This window comes from Thamnophis elegans, chromosome Z (genome assembly GCF_009769535.1).
Source record: "Thamnophis elegans isolate rThaEle1 chromosome Z, rThaEle1.pri, whole genome shotgun sequence".
Classification (NCBI taxonomy): Eukaryota; Metazoa; Chordata; class Lepidosauria; order Squamata; family Colubridae; genus Thamnophis; species Thamnophis elegans.
Window position 1 is genome coordinate 106,610,058 of NC_045558.1, and position 18,862 is coordinate 106,628,919.

Sequence of the window (18,862 nt, forward strand, 5' to 3'; positions counted from 1 at the left end):
GGTAGAGCTGGCAGCTACAGAGAGCCTGAGATGATGTAGGAAGTCATGATTCGAAGTTCACCCAAATGCTGAGGCCTTCTCCAGAGAACTCCCAGTTCAGATATTCTATCCTGTATCCTTTCCAATATTAGTCTATTCACACTATATGTATCTCAGCTGGCATCTTTTCTCCTAATTCCCCTTCATCTATTTTCACTCACTGCTTTAAACATATCTGCTCTAGTTTCTAATTTACTTCTCTCCTCCTCCTCTTGCTATATCATTTCCTTAGTTCATGCCATCTTCTTTCTTTTCCTGCCTTTCTCTTAAAGCTGATTTTCTTCAGCCCTGGATAATCACTCTATCATCTCAACACTACTCTCAAAGTTGCTTTGGTATTTCCAAAGGGGTTATAGCCACAACTTAGATCCCCCCTCCCCAACTGTCCTTCTCTATGTCCCCTTTCTGAGAACACCCCTGTCTTCCAGTGCCAGCGTCAAGGTTTCTGCCTGTAAACACTTTCCCTAGACTTAGGGATATCAGATTGCCCCAGGACGTTACAGACTCTTGGCCCCCTTGCCAAAATCCCAGCACCGCCTCCAACTCTATGCCTAAAAGCAATCCCAACAGCATCTGATCAGAAGAGGGAAGAGCTAAAAATAACTGAGAGTGACATAGGGGCAGGCAGAATGCCCAGGGCAGAGAAAAAGGTGGGCAGGACACCTTCAGGAGAATACAGAAGACTGCCAGTGAGAACCTTTGTGCTCCCCTATAAAGAGAAGTAGTGTTTGAGCCTGGACATCCCTGTCTTTCAAAGGAGGCTAGGGTCTCATGAGTAATATACAAGAGTAAGCAAAGATTGAGTCTGAACTCAAATGATACTCTGAATCATAAATTAGAGGTTGAAAAGATGAAAAACTAAAGCAAATTTAAGCTCTATCCTTTCCAGAAACAATCAAGTCCTTTCTGAGTTGTGATTTCAAGTCTTGAGAGATCAGAGGCAACACAAGTGTTGCATTCTCACCTCCCCCCATCTTAAGTATGCCTTATACACAGCCTGTATAACGAAAGTAACATAGTACAGTATGCTGTTTACATACATCAGAGAAAATATAGGGAAAAAAATACAAAATAAGCAAAAAAATATTTCACAGTACTGAAATAGTCACATATTGTTCAGCCTGTTGTTCGAGTACTGACATGAATGTGATTAACATCAAGGTGTTTACTTTCCTTTTTTATGGTTCTCTAACTTTAAATTGGACTTTGACAGTATCTCTTCAAGAAATAATTTCCTGAAATAGAGGGTTGTTCTTGAACATGCTTTTAGATAAAGGATTTCCCCTGCATGGCATGTAACAACCGTGCATAGAATTGTTTTTGGTGCCTTTAGATATTTAACTGGTCTCCTTTTTGACCTGCTTTAAGATCTGATCAAAAACACATTTCTCTTGCTTTTCTTTCAGGATGTTCTATTTGGTTCCTTTGATCATTGTCTTTCTGTGCTAGCTTTATAATTGCATACAGTACAGGTTTAACCCTCTCTTTCACTTTCCATTTAACGTATTGCAAAGTTGGCCCCAAACTTCTAACATCTGAGTTTTTCTCTCAAATTTGTTTAACTATAAAAACATACAGAGTCTGTTCACATTTGGTCACATTATCCAATATAATTTTACATTATTTTATCATTAAGATGTAGCTACCTGATATATATTTCAAATGTTTTGTTCCTCATTCTAAAATGTTATATAATATTAAAAAGAAAGCCTCCCACCCCCCAAAAGATTTAAAGCAAGGCCTTATGTTCTGAATTGAAAGGAAAGTTTATGGAACTAGATTATGAATCAGATCATCTTCTTGATTGTGATCAATATGAACATCTATTTCTCCATTTAAAGTATTTTGTATTTTTAAAAAAGATTTAGCTTCTTTTTCTAGTCTCATGCCTTCTACCCTTTATGTGGCTGGGATTCAAGATTCTTTGTCCATCTTTTTCACATTGATTTGGAACAAAAGGCCAAACTAGGTTTAATGATATTGTGCTAGCATTCCACAGATGAGAAATGTGCAGCTTTTTTTCCTGTAGGGTCCGGAATTAAGACTAGTCTACCATAACTGGTCTTCTGAACAACTGCTAAGGTGCCATATGGTATTTATCCAGAATTCTGCAGTCCATGTATGGTAATTCTTGACCTCTACTTTGTGTGCTAGAGGCCATACTCCATAAAATTGTCAGGATCTGAATAAAAACTTTAAATTAACTGATTATTAAGCGGAGTGTATATATTTTTTATAATTTGTTGGATGATTTTATGAAATAAATGAAACAAGGACAGACATTGGTGTATTTTTTCTAAGCTATATTAGCAAAAACAAATTTCTATCAACTTACAGTAAACTGGCAAAGATATGCAAAAATTCAGATAACTGTACGCCATAAACATTCAGTGGAAATCTTTTCACCATTGCTAATCTTAAGTACTACAATAAATATCTCAGAAAAATTAAATTTGGAGTAGAGTTTTAAAATGATTGCCCCAGCTAATTCTAAGAGGCCCAACATTATTATTTCATTCTGCTTACTGTATTACAGAAGCTAAAAGAAAAAGTTAGTTGAGACCAAATCTGTAGCCAGAAAATGTATGGGCAGATGACCTTCATGCAAAGGAACAGGTGTGTGTGTGTGTGTGTGTTTTTTTGTGTGAGTGTATTTTAGGTGATGCTGTTCTATTTGAACGTAAGGCCCTGCTTTAAAAAAATTCAATTTGTGCATATTAACACACACATGTATAGGTGTTTATGTGATTGTATGTGCATGCTTGTATGTTTCAAACTGAAAACAATTGAAAAAAAATGGATTAAATTAAAAATAAATTGGCTTAATACACTTTTAGTCTTCTTGCATGAATGTCTATGGCCGTGATGACGAACCTATGGCACACATGCTGCAAGTGGCACACAGAGCCATCTCTCTGGGTACACGAGCTGTTGCCTGTTGTTCTTCCAGGTTCCGGCCAGTTGGTCTTCATGTGCATGGGAGCACTGGAAACCAAAAGAGCAGCTGCCAGGTGTGCATGTGCGCACCTGGAAGATGAACTTCCAGTTTCCGGCACCTGCATGCACACCAGCCAGCTGGTCTTTTCAAATGCACATGTGCCAGAAAGCAGATCATCTTCCTGGCGTGCATGTGCACACTGGGCAGCTGCTCTTCTGGTTTCTGGCATGCATGTGTGCTCCTATTTTGGCACTCAGTGCCAAAAAGGTTCACCAACACTGGTCTATAAAATGAACGCTTGGATATTTGAAATCTTGCAGAGGCTTTTTAAACTTTATGATCCTACTTTGTGTAATTGCTTGACACCATCACTGATCTTCCAAGGAAACGCTTTTACCTGGTGTTTTCCCCCTTAAAGTGAAAGAATAGGTTTTCCACAACCTTAACAGTACTGGTAAATAAGGAAGATGACAAAAAAATGAAATACATTCTATTGAGCCACCTTCTGGACCTGTAATGCTGAAGCTTAAAATTAAGAAAATCTGAATCATGCAATCAGATTTTTTTTTAAAGGAAAAGAGAAAATGTTAAATTACTTTTTCAGGATTTTTTATTTTATTTTAAATATTTAGTAGTAATAGTTGAAAGAAAATATTTGATGATAAAAGAGAGAATTTAGTATAAAGGTAAAGGTTCCTGTGCTAGTCGTTTCTGACTCTACCTGGCGATGCTCATCTCCTCATCTCCGTTTCAAAGCCAAAGAGCCAGCGCTGTCAGAAGATGTCTCCGTGGCTGGCATGACTAAACACCCAAGGCACGCGGAACAGTTATCTTCCCACCAAAGGTGGTTCCTATTTTTTTCTACTTGCATTTTTACATACTTTCAAATTGCTAGGCTTGCAGAAGCTGGGACAAGTAACGGGAGCTCACTCCATTAAGCAGCGCTAGAGATTCAAACTGCCGAACTGCCAATCTTTCTGATAGAAAAGCTCAGCATCTTATTCAGTGAGCCACCATGTCCCTTTTTAGTATATTTAGTATTTATACATTTAGTATATATATTTAGAATTTAGTATACATCAGTTGATCATCAGTTGATAAGAATACTACAAAGGATAAGGTAGAGTTCAGGACAAGTTACAACAATGTTGTCAGAAAAAATATAAAAAGTCAATATGATGATTGTAGCAGTGTGATCAACACACGGTCCCTTTATATGCAGATGTAGAAAAGAGATGACTTTGATCATAGCTGTGATGTAAAATAAGTGCCAAGTTCCAGAAAAAACCTAACCATTTAGTCAGCATGCACAAAGACTGTAAATATCCGAAACAATACAGCATTAATTAGCAGGCACAGAAAAGACATTAAGCTTAACACGGCTCTTTGCTATTTTTTCTATTTTACTAAAGAACAGATGAATCAGAGGTGCTTTTACCAATTTTGTTACCTGAAAAATCCTGCTTCCTGCAAATTCCATCTTAATCTGAGGCTGAGCAAAAATATTAAATCCTAAATTTTCCATCTTCTCATCCAGTAATTTCTACCTGATTTTAAAAGTAAAAGTAAAAAAAAATATTTCTCCAATGAAAGACCATAGACTAGAACAACAGAAATGGGAATATTGTAGACCTATTCTCCAGTGCATTTCACTGTTTATGAAAATGAGTTTAGTATCTGGTACTAGCCTCAGTGAACTCAGTTGGGCTCACAATTGTGACTTGTACACACTTTCAATTCTTAATATTCCAAGATAAAGTGGCAAGTTTAATTATCAGAGGATTGTGTTCGTACTTGGCAATTTATGAAGTATTTTTGCCTGTTTTATATGACCCAAGACAAGTATTTAATTTGCATAAGGGGCTTTTAAGAGATAAATAGTATCTCAATATTATTTTTATAATTTTGTCAGGAAAACAGATCTTTCATATCCTCATTAGACTCTGAAAAGCAAGTATAAATTGTCTTTCCCAAACACCTTCCCAAACAAATCTCTTCCTGCTAGCTGACCAATAGTGCCACCTATTGCCAGGCAATTCACTTAAAATAACTCTTTCCTAATATACCGATATATGGTTTTGTTTATACATCACATTTAGAAATTGTCCATCTCCCTCACAGAGTGACTCTGGGCGCTATACAAGTAAAAACATAAAAGCTATACATATATTTGGAGGCAATTAAGAATATAATTAAAATTAAAAATTCAAGGGAAAGAATTCAATGTGCTAACCAGTCCCATGGGCCCTAAAGAAGTAAACAGAGCCAAGTCTTCAGACATTTTTGAAAGCTAGGAGAGTGGGTGTCCATCTCACCTCTGGAGGACAATGTTTCAAAGGACAGGGGCAATGGCAGGAAAGCCACTCATCTTAGACTAACATTCTAAATGAGATATGTTAAAAATAAATATCATTTAATGCAGTTAATAAAGCTTCTGTGAGCTAAGATATCAGCAAGAAGTATCAATTGGCTTGAGGAACAGAAAGTAAATACAAAAAATGGCAAATCATGTGTATCCATGAAATCAACAGGGATTTTGACTTGAAAGAGATTTTATTTTTCTAACTGGTATTCTAAAAAAGCTGTGTGCAGCCTTTCCTCTTTTCTTCTTTTTTTTGTGATAATAACAAGAAGTGTTATTCTTTTTACTATATAGGAAGTTTATAAATAGAACTCCAAATGAATTGCTATAAAATTCTATCAATGGAGTGAGATATTATCATAATACAAACCTGAATGGATTACTGAAGATTATTCTGTCTGTAGTTGTTTTCATGGTGATGTCTATTTCACTTGCTGTATTCTCTTCCATACCTCCTTTGATATTTTTTCTCTAAATAGAATGTATAATTGACATATTTACAGAGTTGATCTTTTATATCCGCTTCTTTACAAAATGCAATATGGTCACTAAACGAGCAGTTATAAGTCGAGGACTACCTGTATTACTAATATTACATTCTAAAATACGAATTCGGTCTTCCTAAACAGATACTTCTACGCTCGGCATATTTTTTTCCTAATCAGTTAAGTACCAACTTTTAAGCTTCCTTACCACACTTTGTATAAGCAAGAGGGAGATTGAAATTTTTTTTGCTATACTGTATATATACTGTCCTGACACAAACTGCTATGGTAGCCCCTGCTTCTCGTATTACAGTAATCTAATGGGAAAGTGGCAGATATTTGCCCCCCTCAGTGCTGCTGTCATTCAAGGCAAAATTGATTCTGTTTCTTCCTTGGGCAAAGACAACCAATGCTGTCACTAACTATAACCATAACTAAGCTCTCTTTGAATAAGTCACTTAATTCAGTTACTTAAATCACTTGTTAATTCACACAAAACTAGAGAAGTCAGGAGTAATACTGTCCCTGACTCTGCCACAAGGGAACAAAGAATAAGCCAACTAGATATATATGTGTTCGTAAATAGATCATTACAAAAACTGGCAAGCCTTTAGACCTGAACCTTGACGTGTAACAATCCGAAGCAACCTTCCGTAGCTGGCTGGATATCCGGGATCCAATACTACGGGAGAACATCGGGTCAGAGGAAGCTTTCCATTCCTTGATTATTTCTTATTACAGAAATACTAACGCAGATTCATACTCCTATAACATTTTACCTAGCACTGTTAATAATTAATTTAGCAATTTAGCTTTCCTCTTGGACCAGCGTAAATGTTTTTGTAAAAATCTCAATAATAAACAATTAAAATGAGTTTTATTGATTTGGTTGCAAGCTGCAAATCAAATATCGGGAAAGTCGCACAGGATTTCCGATTGCCATCACTGAATCAATGCCCAATTCTGACAGCTCGGACCAATCCTTTATCATCACTGACTGGCGTACACGTTTAAATCTATAGACCAAGATAGTATACTGGGAAAGACTACTTTCTTCCCCACCGCCCGTGCGCGGATTGATCAGGTGACGGCAACGAATCAAGAACCGACGCGTAAGGATTCAAGGGTAGTGATGGGGCATCGATCCAAGCATGCGCAGATTGTGCGCCCAGTAGGCCCGGCCTGAGGCGGCGGGAGTCGCCGAACAGCGGAGAGAGATCATCGAGGGTCACGACGGCTAGTGAGACACAAAGTGCGTCGGGGAAGCGCATCTAGGCTATTGTTTCGTGCGAACCGGGACAAGGCCGTTTTCTGTCTCATTCATACGGAATGGAGATGAGGGGGTTGCTTGGGAATAATAAGGCCGGGGGGGGAGGTGTTGTTGCTGATAGCGAGAGATCTGAGGGCAGTGATTTTGCGCAGCCTCTCAAGGGGGGAAGGCCTGCTACCGAAGGGAGGAGGAGGAAGGAGGGAGACGAGCTTGAGGTTGTGGGTTAAAAGGGGAGGGGGGGCGACGTCTTTGCGCGCGCACTTTAGAGCAAATAAGAGGTCCAAGGGACTGCTGGGATAACAACGGCAGCAGCCGCAACAATCGGAAGCACGCGCGCTGCTTGGGTTCCAAAGCTCCTCGCGCACGTTGCCTTCTTGCAACGGCAGATGTCGCGTGTTTGACAGTCGTCCACCCCACCACCCTGTTACCGCTGCGGGTTGTTCAGCAGAGGCGCGTTGGCCCATGAGGTGGAACCAGAGCTTGAATACTGAAGTGTCGTAGCGGTTTGTACCAATTCCTACTGTAGGAGGGACTTTTCAAAAGCTGCCCAATTGCACTATAGAGGACAGTCTGATTTGGACCATCCCTCTGGGATTTTTTCCCATTTCAAATAGTACATATGATGGAGTACTGAAGAAAAGCAATTTTCCACTTGCCATTTCAAAAAAATAGAACTTTCAGGATACTAAAGTATCTACTGTGTAAGTAGCAACAAAGTTCAAACTGGAGATATCCCACAAAACGTCAACTGTTGACTATTTTTACCCTGTTGCAGGCAGTTGTTTTTATATATAAAAACATCAGGGATCAGATCCATAGATTAGTTGCTGCCATTCTTTTTTCAAACTTACTGATTTTTTTTCTTTTTACATGACAGGTGTTTCAAGATGACGCAGTTCCTGCCCCCAAATTTGTTAGCACTATTTGCGCCCCGTGATCCTATACCCTATCTGCCTCCTTTAGAAAAATTGCCCCATGAGAAACATCATAATCAGCCATACAGTGGTATTGCTCCCTACATCCGTGAGTTTGAGGTAAGTCCAGTATTCTTGTCTTGACTATCTTTGGCTTGTTGTTGTTTGGCTTGCTGCTTTTGGGGTCAGAATGACTGCTGTAGCAATTACTTCCTCGGCATCTTGTCTTTTAATTAAATATTCAGAGTTATTACAAAAGTGCTTCTCTTTTAGGACCCACGTGATGCTCCCCCACCGACTCGTGCAGAGACACGGGAGGAACGGATGGAACGGAAGGTATGTTACAGCACACAGTTAAATGTGAGGTATATCAATATTTGCTCTGATCCAAGTTCTGAAAATAGATTTAAGGAGAAGGATGTTGAACAATTGAACCTTGAAGGATTCAGTTATCTTTCATGAGAATACACTGAAAAACAAGATAAACATTTCATATGTTTTCTTGGTCCCTTTCATTGCAGAGGCGAGAGAAGATTGAACGCCGACAGCAGGAGGTTGAAAGTGAATTGAAGATGTGTAAGTGAGACACAGTAGAAAGTTATGAAAAAGTTTTAAGTTCATTATTAACTTAAAGCTAATAGCAGTCATTTTAATTAAAAATGAGACCTGGCACTTGTGAAAAAAAGATAAGTAGAAGTATATTTTTCTAATTTCTCCTCTAATTTGATTCATTATCTTTTCATTTAGGGGATCCACATAATGATCCCAATGCTCAAGGAGATGCCTTCAAGACACTTTTTGTGGCCCGAGTTGTAAGTTATTTCTCTCTCCTTCTATCAGTGCTTGGATTAAAATATATATAAACAACTTGCTACTTGCACTCTTTCTGAGCTCCAAATATTATTGCCAGTCCCATGTAATCTAGTTGATCACTTGTTGGGAAATGGGAGAAATTCAGTTATTTTGTCACAGTTTGGAAACCAATGCAGCTGAGATTGGTCAAAGACAGGATAGGATTAATTTTATTACTCTCCTAATTCCATCCCCAAATTTATCAACTTTCCAAGAAAAAAATTTATAGCAGTGGTGGGAGAAGTAATTTCTGGGGTGAAGAGGGGTTTCTTTCCATTCCAGTTGGTAGAAAATATAATGCTGAGGTTTGCAATACATTCAGTTTATTGTATAAACTGACAATGTTGTTTACAAGAGCTGTTGAGGTACCAGATGAATTAGTTAGTTTCTTTAATGAGGTATCTTTGGTTTTCCATAAGTTTTATCTCTGCGCTTCCTACTTATTTTCCAGAATTACGATACAACAGAGTCCAAATTGAGGCGGGAGTTTGAAGTCTATGGGCCTATCAAAAGGGTGAGTAATTTAGATCAGTTCTCCAGAAGACACATCAGAATGAAAAAAAGAGGGGGGTATCCTATGTTTTGAGCATCTTTTGTACTCATAATCTAAGATAATATTCCTGTGTAACATTTAACATTCCTGGTTTTGGTTTCTTAAGGAAAGGAATTTGTGTTTTCTTTTCATATGGCAGTTTTCATATAAAAACATAAAGGAATTTCAGAAGAAATGTAAAGTAAGGGGGTGCACTATAATTTTTGGATCCTTAAATCTCAAAAATTTAAAATTTGCAAAGGCAATACCAGCTGAAGTTTCAGACAACATAAACAAAACTCAGGAAAAGGAGGTAACTATCATAAGGAATCTTCCTGTGGAAATACCCAGGTAAATCAGAATAAATGAACAATAATAATAATGAAGGATAGCTTAAAAGGGGATGCTGTTTTTTCCCCCAACATTCCCTGGTAGTCTCTGAAGTGATGGGATTCTTCAAAGTGGGGGGGAGGTTTGGGGGGGGACTCAAATGAAGATTAATAGAAGGTGTCAGACAGGCACGTAAAGTTTCAGGTTTGATGGGTGGATTTTTAAAAATATTTGTGCATGGCTGAGAAGAAAAATTGGGTGTAAGTTAGGGTTACACACACCAACACACACATTTGAAGTAATCAGTTTGCCTCTTAATATCTTCAGACTCTCAAAACATTTTGTAGCACTTTGCTGTTGCAGAACCCTACAAAACTGTCAAAATGTAAATAATAGATGTATAAGAAGTAAAAGATGCTGGTAAAATTGGTAAAATTTTCAGTGAACCACTTGAAATCCAATATGATCTTCAAGTTGAAAGAGCTCTTCATTGAGTTTATATGTCTGCTTAATTATTCCTTTCTAGATCTACATGGTATACAATAAGCATTCCGGCAAGCCACGTGGCTACGCCTTCATTGAATATGAACATGAACGTGACATGCACTGTAAGTCCTTTTATGGGATGAGCTAAACCTTTTCTATATGCATATTTTAAACTAAATTATTATAAAAGCATGTGTTTTTTTAAACACTGTTAATATTTTAAGCCCTTAAGTTATTTGAGGGCCTGGGTTTCCCCCAACAGGTAAGTACAAAGTGGGGGAGCCTAGTTTGGTTTGGCGAGCACCCAAGTTCCGTTAATGTCATTCAGATTGTATTTCAAGGGATCTTTATGATCAGATCAACAAAGTAATCTAAAAGGAAGGAAGGAAATTTTTATCCCCTTCTCAACAGATTTCATAATTCATGGAAGATACTGTATTAGATCTTTCTTGTTGTAGGTAAGGTATTTCTTTTGGAAGCAACCTTTTTCATTCTTTATCTAGTTTTGGAAAAATCAAATTAACGTAGCTGGGGTGCCGCAAATTTAATATGTGTGCTAAAGTAACAGGCAACAGTTCCTCCTTATCTTCTAAATTCCTACGTATTTGGGATGGATCCCTGTAAACTAAGGGTGGGCAACTAGTCATATCAACATCTTCTGGGGCACTCTATAGTTATGCTTGCATTATGGGTCCCAGGAAAAGTTGCCCCTGCATTCTGAACTGTTGCCCATTCTTTTATGTTTTTTTTAATTTTTAAAGAGGGAGAATGAATGCTATGAAGAAGTTCTTCTTCTGAAGCAAGTGTAACTTTGACCTGAAGTTGTGTTTTGAAAAGATGCTTTTGTTGAGAGGCTGTTGTGAGCGGGTTGTATTAATTCTGTGTTCTTATTGTCACTGCAGCCACCTTTCTGATGGCTATTGCCACTGCTGGCTTGCAGCTGATCCTTATGCTTCCCCTTTACAACATCTCATTGTATGGTTGGTATAAGGGTTTGTATAATTGGTAAGAACCTCAGTACCCAACACACTTCTATACACAAGCCAGGTCAAAGGCAGATGGTAGATAATATGGTTGAGATGGGGGTGGAGGGAAGGAAGGAATCTATTTCTCTTTTGGTTTCTGTAAACTGTCTTGCTGAATAGAAAGAGAAAAAGAAATAGGTTCCTCATGGTCTATGTTAGTTATACATTGTTCAGTCTGGATTAAAGGAGAGGGAGGGAACAACAGGCCAGCCATTTGTAGCATAACTCAAATATCCTGAGTGAATCCTCCCTCCTTAAGTCACACATATGCCATTTTATAGTCTTTATAATCTATGGATGGGGAGAAAAATAGGCAGAATTTGTTTTGAAGAAATCAAAATGCTTTGGGGTTTTTTGGTGACATATGAAACTGGTAGAGTATATTTCATATTGCCTAATCCAAAATAAATATTTCTTCTTAATCAAATTCTAATTGGATTGTGTCCATGTTAAAACTAGGTAAATCCATAGTTTGCCATGCCATCCAAAGTTCTAATGTAAGGTCCACAAAATAAACAGAGTTCCTATCTGACTGAGTTAATTTTTCAGAAGAACACAGACAAAACTAAAATGTTACTAATTATTCCAAAGCACATAAAATATGTGACAGTAGCATTGTAATTTTACATGATTAATTACCTGATCATTCAAAATCACTGAGAGTGTATCTTCATAGAAAGAAATATCAGCATTTGCACAATTTCTATAGTGCTTTCTTGGTTAACATAAATATTTTGTCATCTACTTCCATAAAACAAAAATCTTTAACGCTGTCATTTTAAAAACAAGACAAACTATGGAGTGTGTGCATCTTGCTGTTAAATTTACTATTCTCCTAGAAACACTAATTACCTGGGAGGAATGGCTAATAGTAGCTGGGTTTGAAGGACAGATTAATTTAAATGGAAGTTGGCGGTCATCTATGAGTGTTTTTTATATACTGTATGATAGCTAGCTTAAGTGAACATGTTCCTAAAATCTTTAAAGTTGCATTTAAATAATGAACACATTCTTTGCAGTTGCTAGATTATTTGCATATGAAATACCAGAAGGTCTAGTTTTATCCTTTGAATTCTATATTTAGAAAATTACTTATCTATGCAGATATTTTAGAATAGATACAGCCTATTTTTTGGTTAAACTTGGGATAGATAAACTCAAAATGTCATAAAATGCACAGATTAGCTAATATGTGTTTCTTAGGAGGGAGTTCATATTTTAGCATGTGTTCTGAACTTCCAGTTGATTTGAAGCAATACTGAGGATATCTGAGTTATGCTTTTAGTAAAATTAATGGGCAATTGCACTTTAAAATCTAACTTGGGGCACAAAGCTAAGTAAGTGGATTTTCTTTAGCTACCCCCTGGTATGGCTTGTCAAGGCCATAATGAACCTTTAAGCGGGACATGGTTGGGATGTCTGCCTCAACAGAGATTCTAACTCATTGTTCCCTTAAATAAGGGTTTCCACATGAAAGCAGGCAACTATATCACTGTTGCTGGGTTCCTGGATAATGATAGTGAGGGCATTTCAGACACATCACACATTTCTTGCTGTTTTTTCTTGTATCTTTTTTTCTGTCTGGCTTCTTTAGTTTAGCTCTTTTAATTGTGTAGCATTCAGAGTTTTCCATTCTGCCTGAAGGAGGCTACAGCTAGGAATGTCAAGAAAGCTCATGGCTAACATTCAGGATTTATTTGGCCTCCCTGAATTTGTAGTTGTAAGGGTATCTTCTGTTAGATATATTCAGTCACTGGAATTGGGATTTTAAAATTAGGAATTAAATGGGGCCATTATCAACTAAACTTTTCCAAATCAAAACTCTATCTAGAAATGTCTTTCCCAGCCTTAAATCTTCTGGATATATAAGATTACCATTCTTATTATTCCCAGAGTATTCTCTTTGGGAATTATTCTAATCCCTATTGTTGGGAACTATTTGGAAAGACTGACCAAAGCAAAGACAAGACTAAATGGTGAATTCTAAAAATTGACAAACATTCTTCATCTTAATTTTGTATTAAGATACTATTGAGTTGTTAAAATAAACAGTCCCAACTCCGAAAATTAGTTGCTGGCCCCTGAATCCAGGAAAAAATTATAAGTTTTATCTTCGAGTCCCCCAAGGCAACTCCCCCTCCCCTCACGCTATTTGTGATAATCAGTATTGACCTGTAAATCATATAGTGTGATCAGTTTACATTGCTCCCTTGAGGGACTATCTAAAAATTAAGTTCTCATGGAACCTTTCAATTCTATAGTTTTCCTTATTCAGACCAGATACCCAGCTGTGGCAATTCTGAAAAATATGTAAATTGTCATGTAACAATCTCCCTAAAAAGACCATGTACTTCTTGCATATTTATTTCTTTTCATAAAATATGCCTGCCAATAAAACACATAAAAGAAGTGAAAATCAAATATCTCTTCCCTTATTATTTCTCCCCCTTGATGCTTACATATAAGCATATGGAAATTGGAAGAATTACAAGAATTTCTCTTTTGAGAATGGGATATCTGTATTAAAAATGAATGTTTCATCTCATCTTTTGGAAGACAAGTTGCTACCTCTAAGTTAAGGCAATAATTTGAGGTTCCAATTTAGTATTCAGAAGCTTAGAATTATAAATTTACTGCCATTAGTAGAATATAAGGGCTTTGAAAATAACTTTTCAGGCCTAATTATATGTAAATCAGATAATAGTTTCTCATTAGTTGCCCCCTTCATTCCATTTAGTATTGTTCCTATCCCATCAGAAGTCTTTGAAGTTCTGAAAAAACCAGAGGTGGTTTTTATGATAGGCCTGTTCTGCTTTATATAAAATGTTCTAGAAGGTAAGATTCAGTACAGAGGGTGGTTTCAGGTAAGCATGCTGCAATTCTTCTTGCCGCGGACTGACCTCTTCATTGGAAAAGGCCCAGCTTCGTCTCCTTTCTACAATAAAATGGTGGTGAATTAGTGACTCTGGTCTATTGGCTGCCTTATCTGGAGAGGAGCCATGAATTTAACTTTGTTTGTAACAGAGGATGGTATGTCATCGTGTCCAACATCAAACTTGACTGATTCTCAGCCTGATGAGTGTCTTCAAAATGCAGAATGACCTTTTAATTATGGGAAACAATTTGGTGATGACAATTCAGTCAAGTTCCATATTTCAAATTTCCCTTTTTTTAATGGAGGAGGGAGGATGGCAGATTGTTGGGAAATGGATCTCTCATCTAAGCTTGTCTGAGTAAACTAGACAAGGTAAAAATGTTCTCAGGGATAAGATGCTAGCGTTAGTATTTATTTTCATAAAGGCTTTTGCCCAAAACTATTCAACATTTTTCTGAAGTAATATTTTTTCTCACTATACACTAGAATACATTTCTTTGAGAATTGCCATCCCCCAAGAGGAAATGGGGAAAAGCATTTCTGCATTATTTCTATGTGAACATTTCAGATGAGAAAAAATTTCTTTGTATTTTGTTTATGTGTCCCATGAGTTCATTTTCTTCAGTATGTGTATAACTTTGCAAACCCTATTATTTTAAAAAGTTTGTGAGTTTTTAAACGCAGCCACAAATATTTTTCTTGCAATTTTGTATAAACACTGTTTTCTTTCTAGTCTGAGACATTTTAATTAAGCCATTACATTTTAATAAATATCCCCCACCAAAAAAAAAAAGTTAAAGAATCATTGTGGTTATTTTTCAAGGCTACAAGTAGTTTGATAGCCAAACATTTTTGGTACATTTTCTTAATTATCTGAAGTTGAAAGCTATTTTATTTTCCTTAAAAGGAAATATTTCTGAAATGTCTAGGTTGGATATTTAACTTTATCTAGCACTTAATTATGTGGCTTCTGTCATACTTACAATTCATTGCCACATATAAATGGCTTCTGTAGGTTTGGAACTGTAGGGTGAGACTTCTAAGACTTATGAGGACCCCTAAAGGATGAAATGTATCTAAGCTCTTAAAAGATTTTATCTAGTTTGGTGAAATGGATTGAGAATGGGGGAACTGGGCAGGGGCTGGCAGGGGTGGGGATCTGAGTGTCCGACTTCTGCTGCTGAGACAGGTAAGGCAGGGAAGGTCGGCTCAGCAGCTAAAATGCAAAACCCAAAATACCGCCCCAGCCGGGGGCGCCCGGGAAGGGGGGAGCTGCGCCTCGGGCCCCAGCGCTAGCAGCCCGATGCAGTGAGTTTGAGGAGTTAAAAGTTGCAATGGTTTTGTAAGTAGTTTCTCCAGGTAAATGCTTTTATTTCCTTATTACATATTAGCTGAACTTGCCCTACCCTTCCTTTAGCAAGTTGCTTCAGAATATTTCCCTTCCCTAAAAAATAACCTAGAGATTTGCAACTGGGTGGATAGTGACAAGGGCAGTATAGAAGGATAAAGTGGGTTGGGTCTCTTAAGGGAGGGCACCAGCCAGTTCCTGTAGAGGATTCTTACGCTAATTCTTTGGTGCATATTTTTTCCAGTCAAACCTTCCACTACCTCTGTAACTAGAAGAAAAATCTATTTCCCTTTTCACTTCCCTTTTTCCTTGAGCTATTGTTCAGTTTAACCACAGAAGTTCTTGCTTTGAGTAAGTGATTTGGCCTAGGTTTTTTGGGACTGGCTGGTTGGGGATACTATTAAAAGAAAAGTAGATCCTGGCTCACCCTAAAGTGAGCTGGAAGGATTGGATGAAGGAATTGTTTTTACCCAGACTTTTTTCCTCTGGGAAAATGATGAATGTAATGTGAATGTCTTGACTGCTCAATAACATTTCCTTTTTTTGCAGCAGTAGAGTCTGGGGTGAGGGATTGCATTATGGGATGGAACTGGGCTTACTCCACAATCTGAAGGATTTATAGCTGTTGATTTATACCAGTTTACTTTTGAGATATGCTCGCTACTTCCATTATTTTGCAGTAATGTAGATTTTGTTCCCTGCAAGCACACTATTTGGGTGTCCTGGAAACTTTAGGCAAAAATTCCCAAACCAGGTGTGGAGCAATCCCTTATCTAAGTAATCATTGGAGCCATAGGAGCTACCTCTCCGAATCCTTTTCATATGATTAGTTTTGGGGGAGGGTGGGCTTGTTTATGTACATTGTAGATAATGGCAATTCCATTTGCCCTTCCCTTTCCCCTGGATATTCCTCCTAATCTATTGCAGCGGCATACAAGCACGCCGATGGGAAAAAAATTGATGGCAGACGAGTGCTGGTGGATGTAGAGAGAGGACGGACGGTGAAGGGATGGCGTCCACGTAGACTTGGTAAGCATGTGGAAAAGCATTACATCAAAGTCATATGCTTTAATTGGTTCCAAATGCCATTAAAAAAATAATAATAATGTACAGGAGTACTGTGTGTAGTTCAACCTCCCACATTAAGTTGTTCATATTTACTAAAGGTGGAGAAAGTTTAGAAAATGATAAATAAAATTCAATACAATGGAGGGCAAGGAAATTAGTATTTTTTTTTCCTTAAAAAAAACTTGCATAGCATTATCAGCAGATTCAACCCAAGTAAATGATGTATTCTAATTAGGCTTTTGTTAAGCTATATTAAGGTACTTTGTGATGCGTTCAGACAACATTAAGCCATGATTTGGGCTGTGCTTTGTGGAATAAATTGTAATACTCTGGGTTTTACTTACCCCACGCCATGAGTGGTCTGGCACTTCATACTAAGCAAAACCAAACTTCTTTATGGCTTAGCATTAAATGTTAACCATTGTTTACAAAATATTATTTTCTTCTTGAATCTTCTGCATTAAACAGGATTCCCTTTCCTTAACTTTTTTTCCTGCTTCCAAGATGAATTATTTTATTGTATATATAATTCAGATGCTTTGAGTAGCTTAAATTTGAATATCTGATAAGGTTGTTTCCACAAAATGTCTAAATTAAACTAAACTGAGTAAGGACTCCTGCATGAGAATATGTTTTCTACTAATTCTATTACATTTTAACGCAGTCAGTTTCCAAAAAGAGAACACAACTGGAAATAACTTATATTTTCTTTTCATATGTAGGTGGCGGTCTCGGTGGTACTCGAAGGGGAGGTGCTGACGTAAATATAAGACATTCAGGTCGAGATGACACTTCTCGGTATGATGAACGGTAAGCCAGAATGTACTGGGATAAAATAGGATGGTGTTTCTACCATCATTCCTAATCTTAAGAGGTTAACTCTGTTTCCTTGTGAAAGCAACAGAAGAAAAAAACAGTCTGTTTGGTATAGTGGTTAAGATACCAGGTTAGAAAACAGGAAATTGCATTCTAATCCCACCATAAGCATGAAAGCTGATTGGGTGACTGGGCCAGTCACTCTCTTTCTCAGTCAATCCATATCTTAAGGTTGTTGACATGTTCATTGCCTTTTTTATTATTTAAAAAAATAATAAAGGCAAGATTAAAAAAATTGAATAACTGATTGCTTTTTTTCAAAATTTTATGTAATTCCAGCTACATGTTAAAAGCTGATAGTGAGAAGGAATCATCTGTTATTTAAAATTTGAGGATTCTAAATTGAAGTAGAAAGTCTTTTATTTGATTAAAAAAATACATATGTACAGATTGGATAGATAGTATTTTTTAAGATACTTAGAAATACAGTATGTTTGTGATTTCATTCAAAGTCTGTTGATCACAATGGAAGCTTCAATTTTCCTTAATGAAGAAACTAGATTGTATTGCTGGTATTGTGTGCTCAGCCTGATAGCTTTTTCATTATACTTGGGTGATGCTTATTTTACCTTGGTTCTCTCAGGGATAGGGACCGTGAACGTGAACGTGATCGCCGAGACCGCAGCCGAGACCGGGACAAGGAGCGGGAACGCCGTCGCAGCAGATCCCGGGAACGCAGGAGGCGAACACGGAGCCGAGAAAAAGAGGAGCGGAAACGCAGCCGGGAACGGAGCAAGGATAAAGACCGTGAACGTAAACGTCGAAGTCGTTCTAGAGATCGCAAGCGAGATCGGGACCGGGACAGAGAAAAGAAGGAGGAAATGCCAGAAGTGGGAGAAGCCCAGCCTGATGAGGCTGTTGTTGGCGAGATAGGTATAGAAGGGATAGAGGCAAAGCCTGAAGGGGAAGAGAAAGGGAGAGAGAGGGAGAGGGATAGGGAGAGAGAGAGGGATCGTCGGCGTGGTCATCGTGACAAAGACAGAGACAGGGATCGTGATAGAGAGCGCCGGCGTGATAGGGATCGAGATAGAGACCGTGATCGTGAACACAAGCGTGAGAGGGCTGAGCGGGGTGGAGAAAAACGGGAGGAAAAGGGGCAGGACAATGGGATGGGAGGAGCATTGGAGGAAACCAGTCAGGATATGTTCCTGGACCAAGAATCCATACAATCAGCTGATGGCTACTTATCTACTGAAAATGGATACATAATGGAGCCCCCTCTGGAGTGACGAATGGAGACTCTTTCTTGTCTAGCCAGGTGAGGCTCTGCTTCCCAGGCTGCTAGCCAATGAGGCCCTGTCAACCAGTTGAGGTAACTGATTTTAACTGGTTTTGTTTAGAAGGGTAAGTGTTTCAGGTCTGTTTGTCCCATTCCATTTCTCCTTAACATGTAACTTTCCATCAATCCCTTGTGTATTTGAATATTTTTGTTTAAACAAGAATAAAGTGTTCAAATGTTTTC

General features: G+C 37.8%; 1 protein-coding gene across 1 annotated transcript; it reads left to right on the forward strand.

Moving 5' to 3' along the window:
* Positions 1-6,969: 6,969 nt before the first annotated feature.
* On the forward strand, positions 6,970-18,862 carry SNRNP70 (small nuclear ribonucleoprotein U1 subunit 70). The gene is made up of 10 exons (XM_032235118.1): positions 6,970-7,076; positions 7,972-8,128; positions 8,282-8,344; positions 8,530-8,584; positions 8,756-8,820; positions 9,312-9,374; positions 10,249-10,330; positions 16,384-16,485; positions 17,247-17,334; positions 17,984-18,862. The coding sequence occupies exons 2-10, from the start codon at positions 7,982-7,984 to the stop codon at positions 18,627-18,629; spliced, it is 1,311 nt and encodes a 436-aa protein (XP_032091009.1). The 5' UTR covers positions 6,970-7,076; positions 7,972-7,981; the 3' UTR covers positions 18,630-18,862.